Source organism: Lemur catta, chromosome 1, assembly GCF_020740605.2.
Source record: "Lemur catta isolate mLemCat1 chromosome 1, mLemCat1.pri, whole genome shotgun sequence".
NCBI classification, from domain to species: Eukaryota; Metazoa; Chordata; class Mammalia; order Primates; family Lemuridae; genus Lemur; species Lemur catta.
This window is the reverse complement of record NC_059128.1, coordinates 180,427,053-180,442,268: the sequence shown is the minus strand read 5'-3', so window position 1 is coordinate 180,442,268 and position 15,216 is coordinate 180,427,053. Positions and strand designations below refer to the sequence as shown.

Below are 15,216 nucleotides of genomic sequence, written 5' to 3'. Positions count from 1 at the left end.
GCTAGCACGTAACTGATGAAACAGATTAATGGGCGTAAAGGTCATCTTGGACAGAGATCCTGAAAAGGGAAAATAGTATGTGTAAAGGCACAAAGGGGTAGTCAGCAGGGCATGGCAAGTTGAGAGAGCTCAAGTAGGTGGTATGGCTACAGCATGAAATTCAAGGCAAGAGATGAAAAGAGGAGCTGGAGTAATGAACAAATCACAAAACTCCATTAGAAGTATTCAGACTTATGATGAGGATCCACTAAAGGGACAAGAGGGTTAACAATTCTATCCTATTCATTCCTGAGTTGTGTTTTCATCCTCAAAAATAAATGTTTGATAACAATATTTCCTGAACTTTCAAAGTGAACCATCTCTCATCCCTGCCTAAAAAAGAAAGTTATATCAATAACAAAAAAGTATTCTAGTTTCTAGATACCAAACACTGTACTAAGTCAGAAATTATGCAGAATAGTGCAATAAACCTTGGAATCAACAGAATTAGTTTATTTAATATCTTAGCAGCAAGAAAGTAATGAAACAGAACAATATTTCATTTTGATTAGAGCAATCTATAATTATAGTTTAATTCTGAAGCAAATCTTATAACAGTTTAGATTCAAACTATATAAACAATGCTAAGGAGCAGGAAGTCTACTCCATTTGACTTCAAGTTCTAATTTAGTTCCCATTAAAGGCAACTGAAAGTCTAGATTTGGAAGTAATATACAGTAGTAACAATATACCATTTACAAAGTGCTCTACATTTTCAAACCCCTTTACATTCAATATTTTATTCCTTTTTTTAAGTTTATTATGGAGGTGTCATTTCTTCCATGTAATGAAAGAAGCAGAGAAAAAAACTCACACACAGCAAGAGTCAAGGACAGTCTTTCTTACTGAACAGAAAAATCATCTAAGATCAAGCTATGGAAAGTACATGAAATAATATTCTGTGTCCTACACTGTGAGATACGTGCAAGACACTATATGACACTTGGCTCTGAGGTAGTCCAGTAAAAATAACATCAAGGCTTGTTTTACGTAGGCCTCAATGTGCCTCTTTTGCCAAGCCCCATCCAAAAACAGACTTTAAAAACCACAACTCTAGAGCAGCACTGGTGATACATAGTGACGGAGGTCCTCTGGCAAGCTTTGTTTTACTATTAGAAATGCCATCATAACCTATTTCAGAGAGACAAGCTATTAATATATACATACAGGGACAAAGTTAAGTTATTACAAAAGAGAAATCTCAAGGTCAATGTAGATTCAGGTATAGATGTAGGTGTTGTATTGATACTGGAAGAGTCCAGGCATAAAACTAAAGGCTGAAGTTAAGTTTCCATTCCTAGATTAGACCAAAATTCCACTATTAAACCACAGCTCAAGATGCCCAACAAATGCCTGAAAATTCTTAGAGCCAATAGTAGTTATTTATATCCTCATCAGCTTGTTCATTTTTAATCTTTCTAAATTTTAAATCTTTTCTGAAACAAAGGAGAATTTAAATTAACTAACTAAAGAAACAGTAAACAAAAAAGTGAAAAAAAAATAGTACCTTTACATCAAAATTACAATCAAGTCTTCTAATTAACACAATGAAAGCGCCAGATGAATTGTCTTTTAGTGGTGGAGGCACTATAGGTTCACAGGCATTCTCTGGTTTTGAATTAATCAAAAAACCCTGAAAAAGAATTGGCAATAAGTTATCTTTCTTTCACTCAATGACTCAATCAACTTACCTCTACAAACATGTTTTTAATTTGTTTTATGTTTTGCATTGCTTGATGTATCATCCAGCAACTACAACTGCTCATAATCCCTGAAGTTCTCAAGCAGTATTTGGCTTAATGAGCATCCAGTTTTTTAAAAATAAGTCTCTTTCTTATATTAAAGTATTTTTTAAAAATCACACATAAGCCAATCACCACGAAGACAACCACTGTTAACATGATGGTATATTTTTCAATAATATTTGACATTTCTAAACCAAGCGAATACTTTTTAAAAATTAACTTTCAACTTTCTTTCATGTTATCAAACAATGAAAAAGCACCTGACAAACTTCTAGGAATTTATTCTACAGAAACACTAGCCTAAACATATAAAGGTATACATGGAAAGATGGCCACTGGTACATTGTTTTTAAGAACAAAAACTGAAAATCATGCACATCAATAGGCAACTATTTAAAAATGATAGTATATTAATACAATAGAAAAATAATGCAACCATTAAAAAATGAGTTAGATCTATATACAAACACATGTCCACAAGATAATTATGAATTTAAAAAGAAAATATCAAATTACTTTCCCAGGAATGTAGGATGATTTGACATCAGAAAATGTATTAATATAAAATGTTTATAACTAGATTAAAAGAGAAAAGCCAAATGTTTATCTCAACAGATGTAAAAAGATGAATAAACACATAAAAAGATGATCAAATTCATTTATAAGAAGAAATGAGCAATTAAAGCTATGACACAATGCCTTAACAGTAGTTCTGCATGGTGCTTGAATTGATCACACCACCCATCTGGTCCACAGGATTTGGCAATTTCTCCTGCCTTAGGTCACACTGCTTGTGATAAAGAAAGCTTTTGCATGTTTCTGGTATAAGATGCATCAGTCCTTCATTTACTCATAGAATACCTCCTCTTCTTGATTCCACATAGCACTTAGTTTTTGCTTTCCAAGGTAATAGAACTTGGTCATCCTTCCAACAATGAATATTTGCTTCACTCTTGTTAATTTAACACCCTGCTCCCTTTTCTGTGCCTTTCTGCACACACTAACTTTTTGCTTTAATGCCAAATCACTTAGTGCAGGAAATCTTTTTCAACATGCTTATATTAATAACAGCAATTAAACTCAACCTATATATATAGTATCAGAAGGCATATAGGCTGGGCACGGTGGCTCACGCCTGTAATCCTAGCACTCTGGGAGGCTGAGGCGGGAGGATACCTTGAGGTCAGGAGTTCGAGACCAGCCTGAGCAAGAGCGAGACCCCGTGTCTACTAAAAATAGAAAGAAATTATATGGACAGCTAAAAATATATATATAGAAAAAATTAGCCGGGCATGGTGGCGCATGCCTGTAGTCTCAGCTACTTGGGAGGCTGAGGCAGGAGGATTGCTTGAGCCCAAGAGTTTGAGGTTGCTATGAGCTAGGCTGATGCCACGGCACTCTAGCCTGGGCAACAAAGCGAGACTCTGTGTCAAAAAAAAAAAAAAAAAAAAAAAAAGAAGGCATATAACTCAACTGAAGAGAAAACAGTATAAACTACAGCCAGATTTCCAATGTCCAGGTGATGACAACACCATCATAAATGCCACCTGGCTGATACAATTGAAAGACACATCCCAACTCCAGAGATGTTAAAATGTGGCGTAATAAAATGCATAGTAGAATCAATGAAATATGATATGTACAGACACAAAAAAGGGTCTACAAATGAAACTAAAAAAGGATTTTTGGTTTTTAGTCATTTCTGTATTGTTGAATCTGTCATAATGAGCATGTATTATTTTTAAACCTAAGAAAATTTACAAAAATCAAGCACACATAAGCTAAAAGTCCAAAAAACAATCTTTTTATCTTAATGAAAAATTGACTGAAACCTTTAAAAAAAAGTTCTTAAAGTGTTAAATATTATCTTTCCTGTGAATTATGCTAAAAATAACTTGCAAAAATAGTTAACTAATTCCTATCCTTCCTTCAGATGTGAGTCATTTAAAACTAAGTACACAGTTTCATCCACAAAGTCTACCAGTAGCATAACGAACTTTGCCAATTAATTTGACAGAACTCTCCGGTCCCTAAAATAAGAGTGGCCAAGAAGGTGCTGCCTTAAGCCAAGGCCACATGCTCAGTGCCACCCTCCTGGGCCAATATGTTCTTATGGAAAGAATGCTTGCTCTGCAATCAAGGATCCCCTTCATCTCTATCTGTGACGGGGCACCTTATGCTACTATGTAGGAGGACTAAAAAAACTACCAGTACCCAGGAAACTCTGAACCTGGATGCCCACGTTTCTTATCTTTTTTGTTGTAATCCTCTGATAATTAAACACGGCTTCTGGAAAATAATAGTGCATGCAGACTGGCATCTCAATATCATCAAACATATAATTAAATGTATCATACAATAGGTTCATGGTATGTAAACATGTTACTTTTCTTTTATTAGGACTATAATGTATATTAGTCAAAGTGAAAAAAAAAACCACAATATTCTGTTTGATGAGCTATCACAAATTGAACACATCTGTATGAAAAAAACAGACCATTAACAGCACTCCATAAGCTCCCCCCATCCCTCCTGCCAGTCAGTATTCCCCAATGACATCTCCAGTGATACTATATGAACTTCTAATGGCTTAGATTTCTTTTTGCCTGATTTTACACTTGACATAAACAGAACCATACAACATAATAAATGCTCTTTTCTACTTCTTTCTCAGTACCATATTTGAGAGATTCATCTTTACTGTTGAGCATCTCTACTATTGAGATATACTTTACAAATCTTTCACTTTCACTTCTACATAGTATTCCAACGTGTGACTATACCACTGTTTATTCTACTATTCTTGAGCATTTGGGTAATTTCAAGTTTGTGGCTATTACAAATAGTTATGATAAAAAGTCTTTTTGTGAACACATGTACACATAACTATTAAATATATACACAGAAGTGGAATCATAGGATATATCAAGGTGAGTCACACGGTATCAAGCTTTAATAAATACTGCCAAGCACCTTTTGAAAGTGGTTTGGGTTACTAATTTTTTTTTCTTTTTTGAGACAGGGTCTCATGCTGTTGCCTGGGCTAGAGTGCAGTGGCATCATCATAGCTTGCTGCAATCTGAAATTCCAGGACTCCAGGGATCCTCCTCCCTCAGCCTTCCGAGTAGCTGAGACTACAGGTGCATGCCACCATGCCTGGCTAATTTTTCTATTTTTTGTGGAGATGGGGTCTCATTCTTGTTCAGGCTGGTCTCAAACTCCTGACTTCAAGCCAATCCTCCTGCCTTGGCCTCCCAAAGTGCTAGGATTACAGGCATAAGCCACCACACCCAGCCAAAGTTTACTAATTTTTAAACAGAATAGTCAAATTACTGAAATTTAAAAATCACAGTAAACATAATCTTGCTTTAATGCTTCAGAAGATACTTAGAACTATGCAGTATTTCAGGGTAAATGTTATGGAAACAGTTACTGTTCTTGACAAATTACAGTGGTTAATAAAGCCATAAAGAAAGAAAAAAAATTGATAAAGTGATTTTGTTTAAAAGGTTGTTCTAGACTGAAAAGAGTCTTAGACTTTCCTTCCCTTTGGCTTGCACTGAATGGTAAAGTATACAATTAGTAAAATTTAATACATGTATATACAGTGATAATGTCAACAAAAAGCCAAAAGCAAGGTAACAAAGCATCTTGCTTTTAGTAAGAGTGTAAAAGTGTAAGTGGGAAGAGAGGGAGAAAAGTGGTAAGCTGTTTTGTTAATGAATACCTGAAGTTATGAATTAATAATAATTGCAGTAATAGCAAGAAGTTAACAAATCTCACATTGTTGAATCATGGCACTCAGCACTATGTGCCAGGCATTATGCCCTTTAAATGTAATAATTCAATCAATCTTTGCAATAACTCTGTGAGGTAGCGTCTGTTAATATCATCCCCATTTTACAGATGAGGAAAGTAAGCATCAAAGGTTAGGTAACTTGTGTAAGGTTATACATAGCAGGCATGCAATCCCAGAAGTCTGACTCCAGACTCTGCCTCCTCAAGACACACACACACACACACACACAAACACACACACACACACACAAACCCTAAGTGAAGAACAAAATAGGCAATAAGTGGAGGAAAGGATATTTATAAAAATAAACAAACCAAATGTTTGTCTAAAAAGCAATTAAGGCTGATTCCAAAATTTGGCTGATTCCAAATACTTCAAATGATGATGATGTCAACAGAATCTTTCTGTCTTAACTTTTTTTACATTTGAACATAGAACAAAAAGTGATCAATTGGATTTTGTTATCAGCTATAGCTTTCCAATGTAAGAAAGATGAATTTATATCAATAACTTTCCAGAATGCTAAAAATATCCACTGCCCTTTGCTCTAATTGTTTTTTGTATTTTTATTTTTTGATACATCATATTTACAGATATTTATGGGGTACATGTGAAATTTTGTTACATGTATAGAATGTGTAATAATCATGTCAGAGTATTTAGGATATCCATCACCTCAGTGTTTACCATTTCTATGTGTCTGGTACATTTTCAGTCCTCTCTTCTAGCTATTAATATTTTTAAATCTATAATACTTAGTTGTTAACTATAGTCACCCTACTCAGATATCAAACATTAGAACTTATTTCTTCTAACTAACTGTATAATTTTACCCCTTAACCAACCTCTCCTAATTCCTCCCTCTCCAAGACAAACATTCCAGTCTCTGATATCTATCATTTCACTCTTCTACCTCCCCAGTTTCTGGAATCAATCATTTCACTCTTCTGCCTCCACGTGATCAACTTTTTTAGCTCCCACATATAAGTGAAAATATGTGATATTTGTCTTTCTGGGCCTGGTTTATTTCACTTAAGATAATGACTTCCAGTTCCATCCTTGTTGCTGCAAATGATATGATTTCATTCTTTTTCGTGGCCAAATAGTATTCCATTGTGTATGTACCACATTCTCTTCATTTATTCATCCACTGATATATATTTAGGTTGATTCCATATCTTTGCTATCATAAATTGGGCTGAATAAACATGGGAGTAGAGCCATCCCTTTGATTCATTGATTTCTTTTCCTTTGGACAAATACCCATAATGGGATTGCTAGATTGTATGACAGTTCTATTTGCAGTTTTTTGAGAAATCTCCATACTGTTTTCCACAGTGGCCCTACTAATTTGCATTTTAATTAATGGGTACATAACAGTTGTATATATTTGTAGGGTACATGTGAAGTTTTGATAAGGCATACGATGTGTATTAATAAAATAAGGGTAATTGGAGTATCTATCACCTTAGGCATTTATTGCCTCTTTGTGTTACGAACATTCTAATTCCATTCTTTTAGTTATTTTAAAGTATACCATAACTTATTGTTGACTACAGTCATTTTGTTATGCCATCAAATATTTTTCATTCTATCTAACTATTAACCATTCCCACTTTATCTACACCCCCCACACTACCCTTTCTAGCTTGTGGTAACCATCATTCTACCTTCTATCTCCATGAGATCAATTGTTTTAATGCTTAGCTCCCATATATGAGTGATAACAGGCGAGATTTGTCTTTCTGTGTCTGGATTAATTCACTTAACATAATGTTCTCCAGTTCCATCCATGTTCTTGCAAACAACAGCATTTCATTCTTTTTTATGGCTGAATAATATTCCATTGTGTAAAAATTTACATAAATAAATATATTCACATATGTATTATATATACGTACACACATCTACTAACACACATATGGCACATATCCTAAAAAAAACTGGTCTAAAATATTATATACCAAAATGTTAACAGTGGCCAGTTCAGAATAATGCAATCATAGGTGATTTTCACTTTCTTTCTCGTACCTTTTCAATAGTCTGTGCACCCTTTACAAATGACTATGTATGGGTTTTGTAATAATAAACAGTAAGAAATGTTTTCATTCTTTATGTAATAAAGAATAATAAAAATTACCTCATTACCTTGTGCCTTTACCGTATATTATTATTTTCTTACCTTTAAACCTTCAGCTGGAAGTCTATAACCAAATCTTGCTGGAAGGTCATCAAATGTCTGAGATGCATTTTCAAAAGTATACTAAATATAAAATTAAAAATAATCAAGTTAAAACCAATTTATACATAACATTAACAACAAAAGTTTATTGAATTATGTAAATTGTTATTACAATTCTGATTTACTATAACAGCTTATTACAATAAAATCAACTTTGTAAATGTGCATGCACTAAAATAGCAAGGAATATATATACAATTTACAACATATACAACTGCTTAAATTGGATTTTGATTTCATATATTATTATCAAACAGTAATACTAATTCTATAACATTAAACAACCTACTGCTAGGCAGATCATCTGCCTAGAAGGGAATTCCATTTTATTTACTCTATATAATAAGGGTTTGATTTAATAGAAAAGATTTACAGGATTTCTGGATGTAGCTATGAAAGATGACTTTACCTGGGGAAAGCAGCAGCATCAAATGATACTTTTAAGGGATTGTCAATTTTTATATAAACTGAACATTTTTATCCAGGCTAAACAATCAAAAGACTAAATTCAATGAAACACATACACAGAGAAAGGTGAAGGTATTCCAACTATTTAATAACTTCCCCCCCACCTTTCATACAGACATAGATTCCTACGCTACAATATTTATCAGTCCTCTTCCAAAACAAAAGTTCTCTGTGCTTTTAGAAGATAACAGTAGTGATAACAATTGTGAGGTGTTTACTATATCATTTAACAATGTTCTATCTGCTACATACACAGCAAGAAAAACAAGAAAGATGGACAAAACTAAGCATAGAGAGTAAATAAGTAACTTTTGCAATATGGATAAAAATTATAACATACTAGAAATTAAGGCAGTTCATAACCTGTAGTCCATAAATAGAAAAAATAAAACACATTTGTTTTGAATATAAAAAAGGATAGTTTGAAGATAGATAAAAGGAATGAAGCAAGAGTGTTATAGAGATAGAAAAAGATAGAAGGATCAAGTAAACCTTAAATACTTACAAAACATGGATTAGATCACAAACCCAAATTAATAGCTATGTCATACCTAAATCAAACACCCATTGGTGAGCCCCATTCTAGCCTCTTGTGTCATAGCAAATAAACAGCTCCACAGTTTAACAGCAAGTCATAGCTGTGACCAAGTATAAACGCTCTGTGTCTCTTTAATACAGCAAGCAAATGCTGGATCCAGACACCTTCCATCTGTCAAGTCGCCTTCGCTTACCCTCAACTCAGGTCTTGGTAATCACACTGTGAGCAGGGCAAGCTAATGCAGCATAGGGAGAGACTAGACAAACTATAACAGGTAACACAGGATTCAGGCAGTGTGGTTCTTGCATCCTACTTGAATCCGATCCTAAGTGTCTTAGCATATCCATCTTTTACCTTCACTTCTCACTGTATGTTTGTAATTAATTCAATAAACTGTGAGATTCAAGCATCTAAATTTGGGCACAGAACCTATCCATCCCATTACCTCTGGGATAATCAGTCTAGTAGTGTACTTGGAGGCCACCAAGTGTACGTAGTAATTGCTTTAGGGTGATTTCCCATTGCAACAATAACAATCATAATTCATTTTTGCAGAGTACTCTATAGTTTACAAAGTGCTTTAGAATGCTTTTAAACCCATTATCATAATTTATCATTTAATGTCTTAATTAAAACATCTTTCTTTAATTGATTTAATTCAACTACAATCAGTAGTTAGTGTTGAACTTCGGAAAATTATTTATCTTCCCTGCCGAGGACACCACTATAAAATAAATAAATTGATCTAGATTCTACATCAATGAATACAGACCAAGGCAAAACACAAATACATGTAAGCAGTACTTTAAAAAAATGCACTTTTAAAATCAGGAAATGGAAAATCTACAACTATACTAACATATGCTTTTATCATTTCCTATTACAGAGAGTTTCACTTTTTTTTTTTAATTTTTATTTTTTCACTGGACAGCACTTTATTGACACCCTCAGCCCCTGGGGCAGGGTCAGCACAGACTCCCAGCGGGCATCTGCCTGGTCTGTTGCAGCCCTCCCTAAGGGGTGCAGTGGGGAGCCCACAGGGGCAGACACCTCCCAGGGCAGGAGGCTGACATCACGCAGCCAGGCCCCCATCTCCAGCACTCAACGCCCAGGGGTAGTTGGGCTGGCTCTGGCCTTGGGCAGTGAGGAGAGCTTCACTTTTATTGCTAAAATTATAGAAATAAAATATATAGCTTGAACAGTTTTAGTACTTGTAACATTGGGACTTAGAATAAGTTTTGTTATTGAGTGAGAACCTTTTTGAAACCACTTTGTCCTTCCTTAACAGCAAAATAAGGATTGTCTCAGACTGCCTCTTAAAATCACATTGTTTAAAACAAAAAACATTCCCACTGTGAACAAGATTAACAAAACAAAACAAAAGGTGCTTTACTTTTTTGGTATGGGGGAGAGAGGAGTGATGCTCAGGGCATTAAAGTTTATTCACTTGTTAAAAATTTTGAGGAAGAAAATAAAGTTACTCATCTCTAGAATCCTACCCTCAGTAGTTACCACATAACAGTTTGAGTCCACTTATCTTGAAAAGGTCTTTTCCTTAATCAATTATCCTTCTTGGCAGAAGTCTTAACAGAAGATTTAATTTAATTTATAAAGTAATATATAGTTAACAATTTTTGAGCATTCATTATGTACAGACATGTTAATCACTTTACAGGTATTAATTTATTTAATCCTCACAACAACCCGATAAAGTAGGCCACTTTTACTATCATCTTCATTCTATAGATTGACCACAGAATGTTGAAAATAACTTGCTCTAGTAAATTAGAGGAACCAGGATTCTAACCCAGGCAGTCTGGCCCCAGAGCCCTGGCTCTTAACCTGCTAACCTGCACTGTCTTTGATATGCTCACACTTTTACAATAAGTTAACTGATTTAAGAAATGTTAAATAATTTGTCCAAAGTCATGCCATTACCGAGGGGTAGAGCCGGAATTCAACTCAGATTTTAACGCCATTGCTGGAGCTCTTAACTACCATGGTACCTAATCCAGTTCATTCATGACAGCAGGCATTGAGTGTCAAGGAACAAATGCTATTAAAAGAAAATATGATAGAACTAAATCTCTAAGGGAAGCCTATTGAGTTCAAACATTTATTGAATTCCTACTGTGTAACTGACACTAGGAACATAAAGTTTAGTAAGACACAGTCCTGCCTTCCAGGTACTCACGGTACAGGGGGCTTAATGGCTAGTCAGTGACATGCTTTAGTAGCATCTCCACGGCCTCTTAGAACTCAACAACTAGTTGGACAAACACTGTCGTCAGGGAATTAAAAGTCTGGTGGGAGAATTCAACTGCCAACAGAAAAGAGACAGAGAGAGAGAGAAAGAAAGAAAGAAGGAAAGGAAGGCAGGCAGGCAGGCAGGCAGGCAGGCAGGCATCTTGGCATACAAATAGTACAACTAAAATTGACTTATCTTTTCAATAGCAGCATCCCAATTCCTCTCCAAATGGAACTAGAATCAACCTGACGTCCAACTTATTTAAATCTGTATTACTACAAACTCAGATTTCAGGGATGTTCTTTCAATTAAAAGGAAGAGCTAGTATTAATATTTTCTATTGCTTGACTCACTTCCTTTGAATGACTGTGTCACTTTCACTTCCTCTGCCTTAATTTTTAGTTCCCCTTTTTACCAGTTATATGCCTTCACAAGCCACTCCCCTACAACTATCTCTGTGTTCAGTCAGCTTTCTAACCTTTGGTGTCAGCACAGAGAGTAGCAGCTCCCAGGCTCCTTCACTAGATGACATCAACATACATTCCACACTTACCTGGCTGCTACACAGGGAATACGGCTGGCAAAAAGGACGGACTGTTCTTCTATACCTGGCATTTTGTTTTGTCTCTAATTAAAAAATACAGCTCAGGTAGTTTCAGATCTTCTTGAGGGGGTGAATGAAGGATGATCAGAATGATAATTATAATGAAGATAAAAATGATATACAAAACATTTACTACATGTCAGATACTGTTCTAAGCAGTTTATCTTATTTAATCATCACCACAACACTCCAGTTTACAAATAAACTGAGGCACTTATAGCAGCCAAATAATTTGATCAAGGTCATTTACTCCATCAGACAGCTGGACCATAGAATAAAAATCCCCCTCACGTATAAAAGAGAGAAAGAAGACAAAAGGAGTGACAGGCATTAGAAACAACACAGGGAAGGAGGAAGAGAAAGACACAAAATGGACAAATCAAAGGAGCAAAGGGAGACAAGAACTTCATTCTATGATCAGTCCATAAATCCTCTAACTCATTTCAAAAGTCACTCCAAGAATATTCCAAAGACTTTGGGGACCAATTTAGAGAAGAGATTGGAATAGCAATGGATGCAGTCCTTAAAGATTCTACTCCTACTCCACCTCGAAAATACCCAGACTATTCCAGAAAACAAACTTAATTAACCAGTTCCCTACTAAAGAGGGTGACAGAGGGTGCAAAATCTTATATGGACTACTAGAGTTGCTCTGTTTTCAAAAGCTACTGTACAGAAACCAGCCTGGCTTTCCCAAGTTCTACAATGATCATGGAATCCTTCAGAAGTGCCACAATATGCAGAAGCACAGATGAGAACCACATCAAGCTTTGGTCAGCAACAATTCTAGTCCTTCTATTTCTTACCTAACATCACTAAGAAAATCAGTTGCATCCATAAAGTAAAAGCAATAACTCCTCAGCACATACCTAGAGTATAGGTCTGCACACACATACACAGAGTTAGTTCCTCTTTTTCTACCTTCACAGAAGCAAGAAATAGAAAATAAAAACTGATGCTCCTTGACTTACAATGGTGTTAAATTTGCATAAATCCCTCATAAACTGAAAAAATCATAAGTCAAAAATGTTTTGTGACTTGAATTCTACTTACAGTATCTTCATCTTATGATGAGTTTATCAGGACATTAACTCCATGTTAAGTCAAGGAGTATTCATTAGAATGCATACAGCGTTGGCATCATCATAAAGTTAAAAAATCATTAGCTGAACCATCTTAAGTCAGGGACTGTCCTTGACTGTAGAAGACAGTAGGACAGTAACCTAGAGAGGACTTCTAAGATTTTAAGGAACAATTTTCTTCTTTAAAAACTTTTCTATCTACCATCAATGACCAGGCCACTGTGGTTCTCTTTTGACCCATTAATGCTAATCTTAGGTTGAAATTTTCTATGGACATCTTATAGAATTTCTTAAAATATTATTATCAATAGAGATACTATTGAGATCTTATAGTCATTAGAGACATACTAGGAACCAAGAAAAACAGTTAAGATTCTACATCAATATACAAGCTTTATGGTATGTGTACACCAACACCCACGTATGTACACACACTTTAGCAAAAGCAACATCACTCATCAGGTACTTATTGTAAATGAAATCTTACATTAGATATTAAGCAACAGAAAATGAACAAGATACCCCACTTTCAAATAACTGTGTGTTTGTGCTTGGGTATGTCTGTAGGTAAAAACATCATAAGATTTCATCATTCAGGGCTTTTTAAAAGTTTTTCTTTAAGAGACGTTTTCAGACATCAATAAATTTTACTGTACTTACTGCTAAAATGTCTGCTTCTACTGGCAGTAAGTTTAAGAATGCAAAGAGCTGGACAGTCAAGATGGTGTAGACCTGTGTGGCCGACAGCATGAGCATCCCTAGGGAAAGCAGCATCTCGCTGTAAAATCACCTGGAAGACAAGGACAGGAGTAACAATGAGAGCTACTGCCTTATTCAGTCACTTCATATATTAATTGTTGATATCCAAAAATATCCCTTTTAATTACAAATATCTGTTAACATTAAAATTAAAGCTTATATTTCAAAAGCATAAGAATTCACACAGATTTGGACATTTAGGTTAAAACCCAAGATTAGTCAACACCTACATAATTTATGGTGACTCTAAGTTCCATTTTAATCATAAAACAAACATCCTCCTGTAGTGCTCTGTTTACAGCACAGTCTACTAACTCAATTTTCAGAGACTCTAGATTTCAACCAAAATAACAGTTAAAAACACATACAAATACCTTTGCTTTAAAGTTTTCTACAATTTAAATAATTTTTAGCCTTTGATTCAATATAAATTCATATGTAAATACTCTTGTATGTTGTGCCCAGATTAGAGGATGCCAAAGAAATAATTACTGCTTCTTATAAATACTTTTTGTCCTTTACCTCCTAATAATTTATACTTTTTTTCTTCTCTATATCCTAAAAGTGTAGCTTGCTCTCCCAAACTCACCCTGTTCTCCACGTGAGTTGCTACCTATATTTCAGCAAAAAAGATACCATGAAAGGATTAAATGTCAACCAAGTAAATATCAGAATTCTCACTGGTAAGCCTCAATCAATTGTATAATATACTTTTAAACAAGTAAAAACAAAGTTTACAAAGACAAGGGCCTTTTAAATGAATTATTTCATTAAATACCACCAACTCATGTGTTAATAATATCAATTTTGATGATAATCATTGTTGATAAGTGCTTTGGATTTGGAAGCCACCGTACAGACTCAAACTCTGAATCTTTGACTCACACACTGAAAGTAAAATACCTGTGAATAATTTTTAAACTACCATCTAACAAAGCCATTAATATCAGAGATAAAATAAAAATGAAAACATGTTCAAGTGTAGATTTGTTCCACAGAGACAGAAAGTAAATTAGTGGTTGACTAGGGCTGGGCAGGTGGGGTAGGGGTGAGGGATGGGAAAGGTGGGAATGGGGAATGACTGCTAATTGGTTGGGAGGGGAGTGATGAAAATGTTCTAATATTAGATTGTGGTCTGATGGTTGTACAACTCTATAAATATACTAAAAATCACTGCACTGTATAAGTGGCTGAATTTTATAGTATGCAAATTATATCTCAATAAAGCTGTCTTTAAAATGTATAGATTTGCTTACATTAGTTTCTTAAGATACATTTTATAACATACCACTGTGCAGAAAAGAGTTAACAAAGCAGGCCTGAGATTTCTACCCTGGCAACAGCTCAGTGTGCTTAAACTTTGCAAACAATATGGTTTATGTTGAATACCCATTTTCCTTTTCAGAGTCTGGAATTTTGGTACATGCTAAGCAGAGGGTATCTATATAAATAGCCCCTAATATAAATTCCGGGCACTGAGTCTCTAATGAGCTTCCCTGATAGATAATTCACACATATTGTCATAACTTGTTGGAGAAATTAAGTGCATTCTGAGTGACTTCACTAGGAAAGGACTCAGAAGCTTAGACTTGGTTTACTCTAGACTTTAACCCATGCACCTTTTCCTTTTACTGATTTTAGTTTGTATCCTTTCACTGAAATAAATCACAGGCATGAGTACAACCATATGCT

The 15,216-nt window shown here is 34.8% G+C and overlaps 1 protein-coding gene across 2 annotated transcripts in view; it reads right to left on the bottom strand.

Moving 5' to 3' along the window:
- Positions 1-15,216, bottom strand: part of RNF13 (ring finger protein 13) — a 118,762-nt gene that overhangs the window by 75,382 nt on the left and 28,164 nt on the right. For both annotated transcript variants that reach the window (XM_045539454.1, XM_045539456.1), the window contains exons 2-4: positions 13,426-13,555; positions 7,766-7,846; positions 1,547-1,672 (exon numbers count right to left, since the gene is read on the bottom strand). In XM_045539454.1, coding sequence (XP_045395410.1) covers positions 1,547-1,672; positions 7,766-7,846; positions 13,426-13,539 — 321 coding nt within the window. In that variant the 5' untranslated portion in view covers positions 13,540-13,555. The remainder of the gene's footprint in view (positions 1-1,546; positions 1,673-7,765; positions 7,847-13,425; positions 13,556-15,216) is intronic.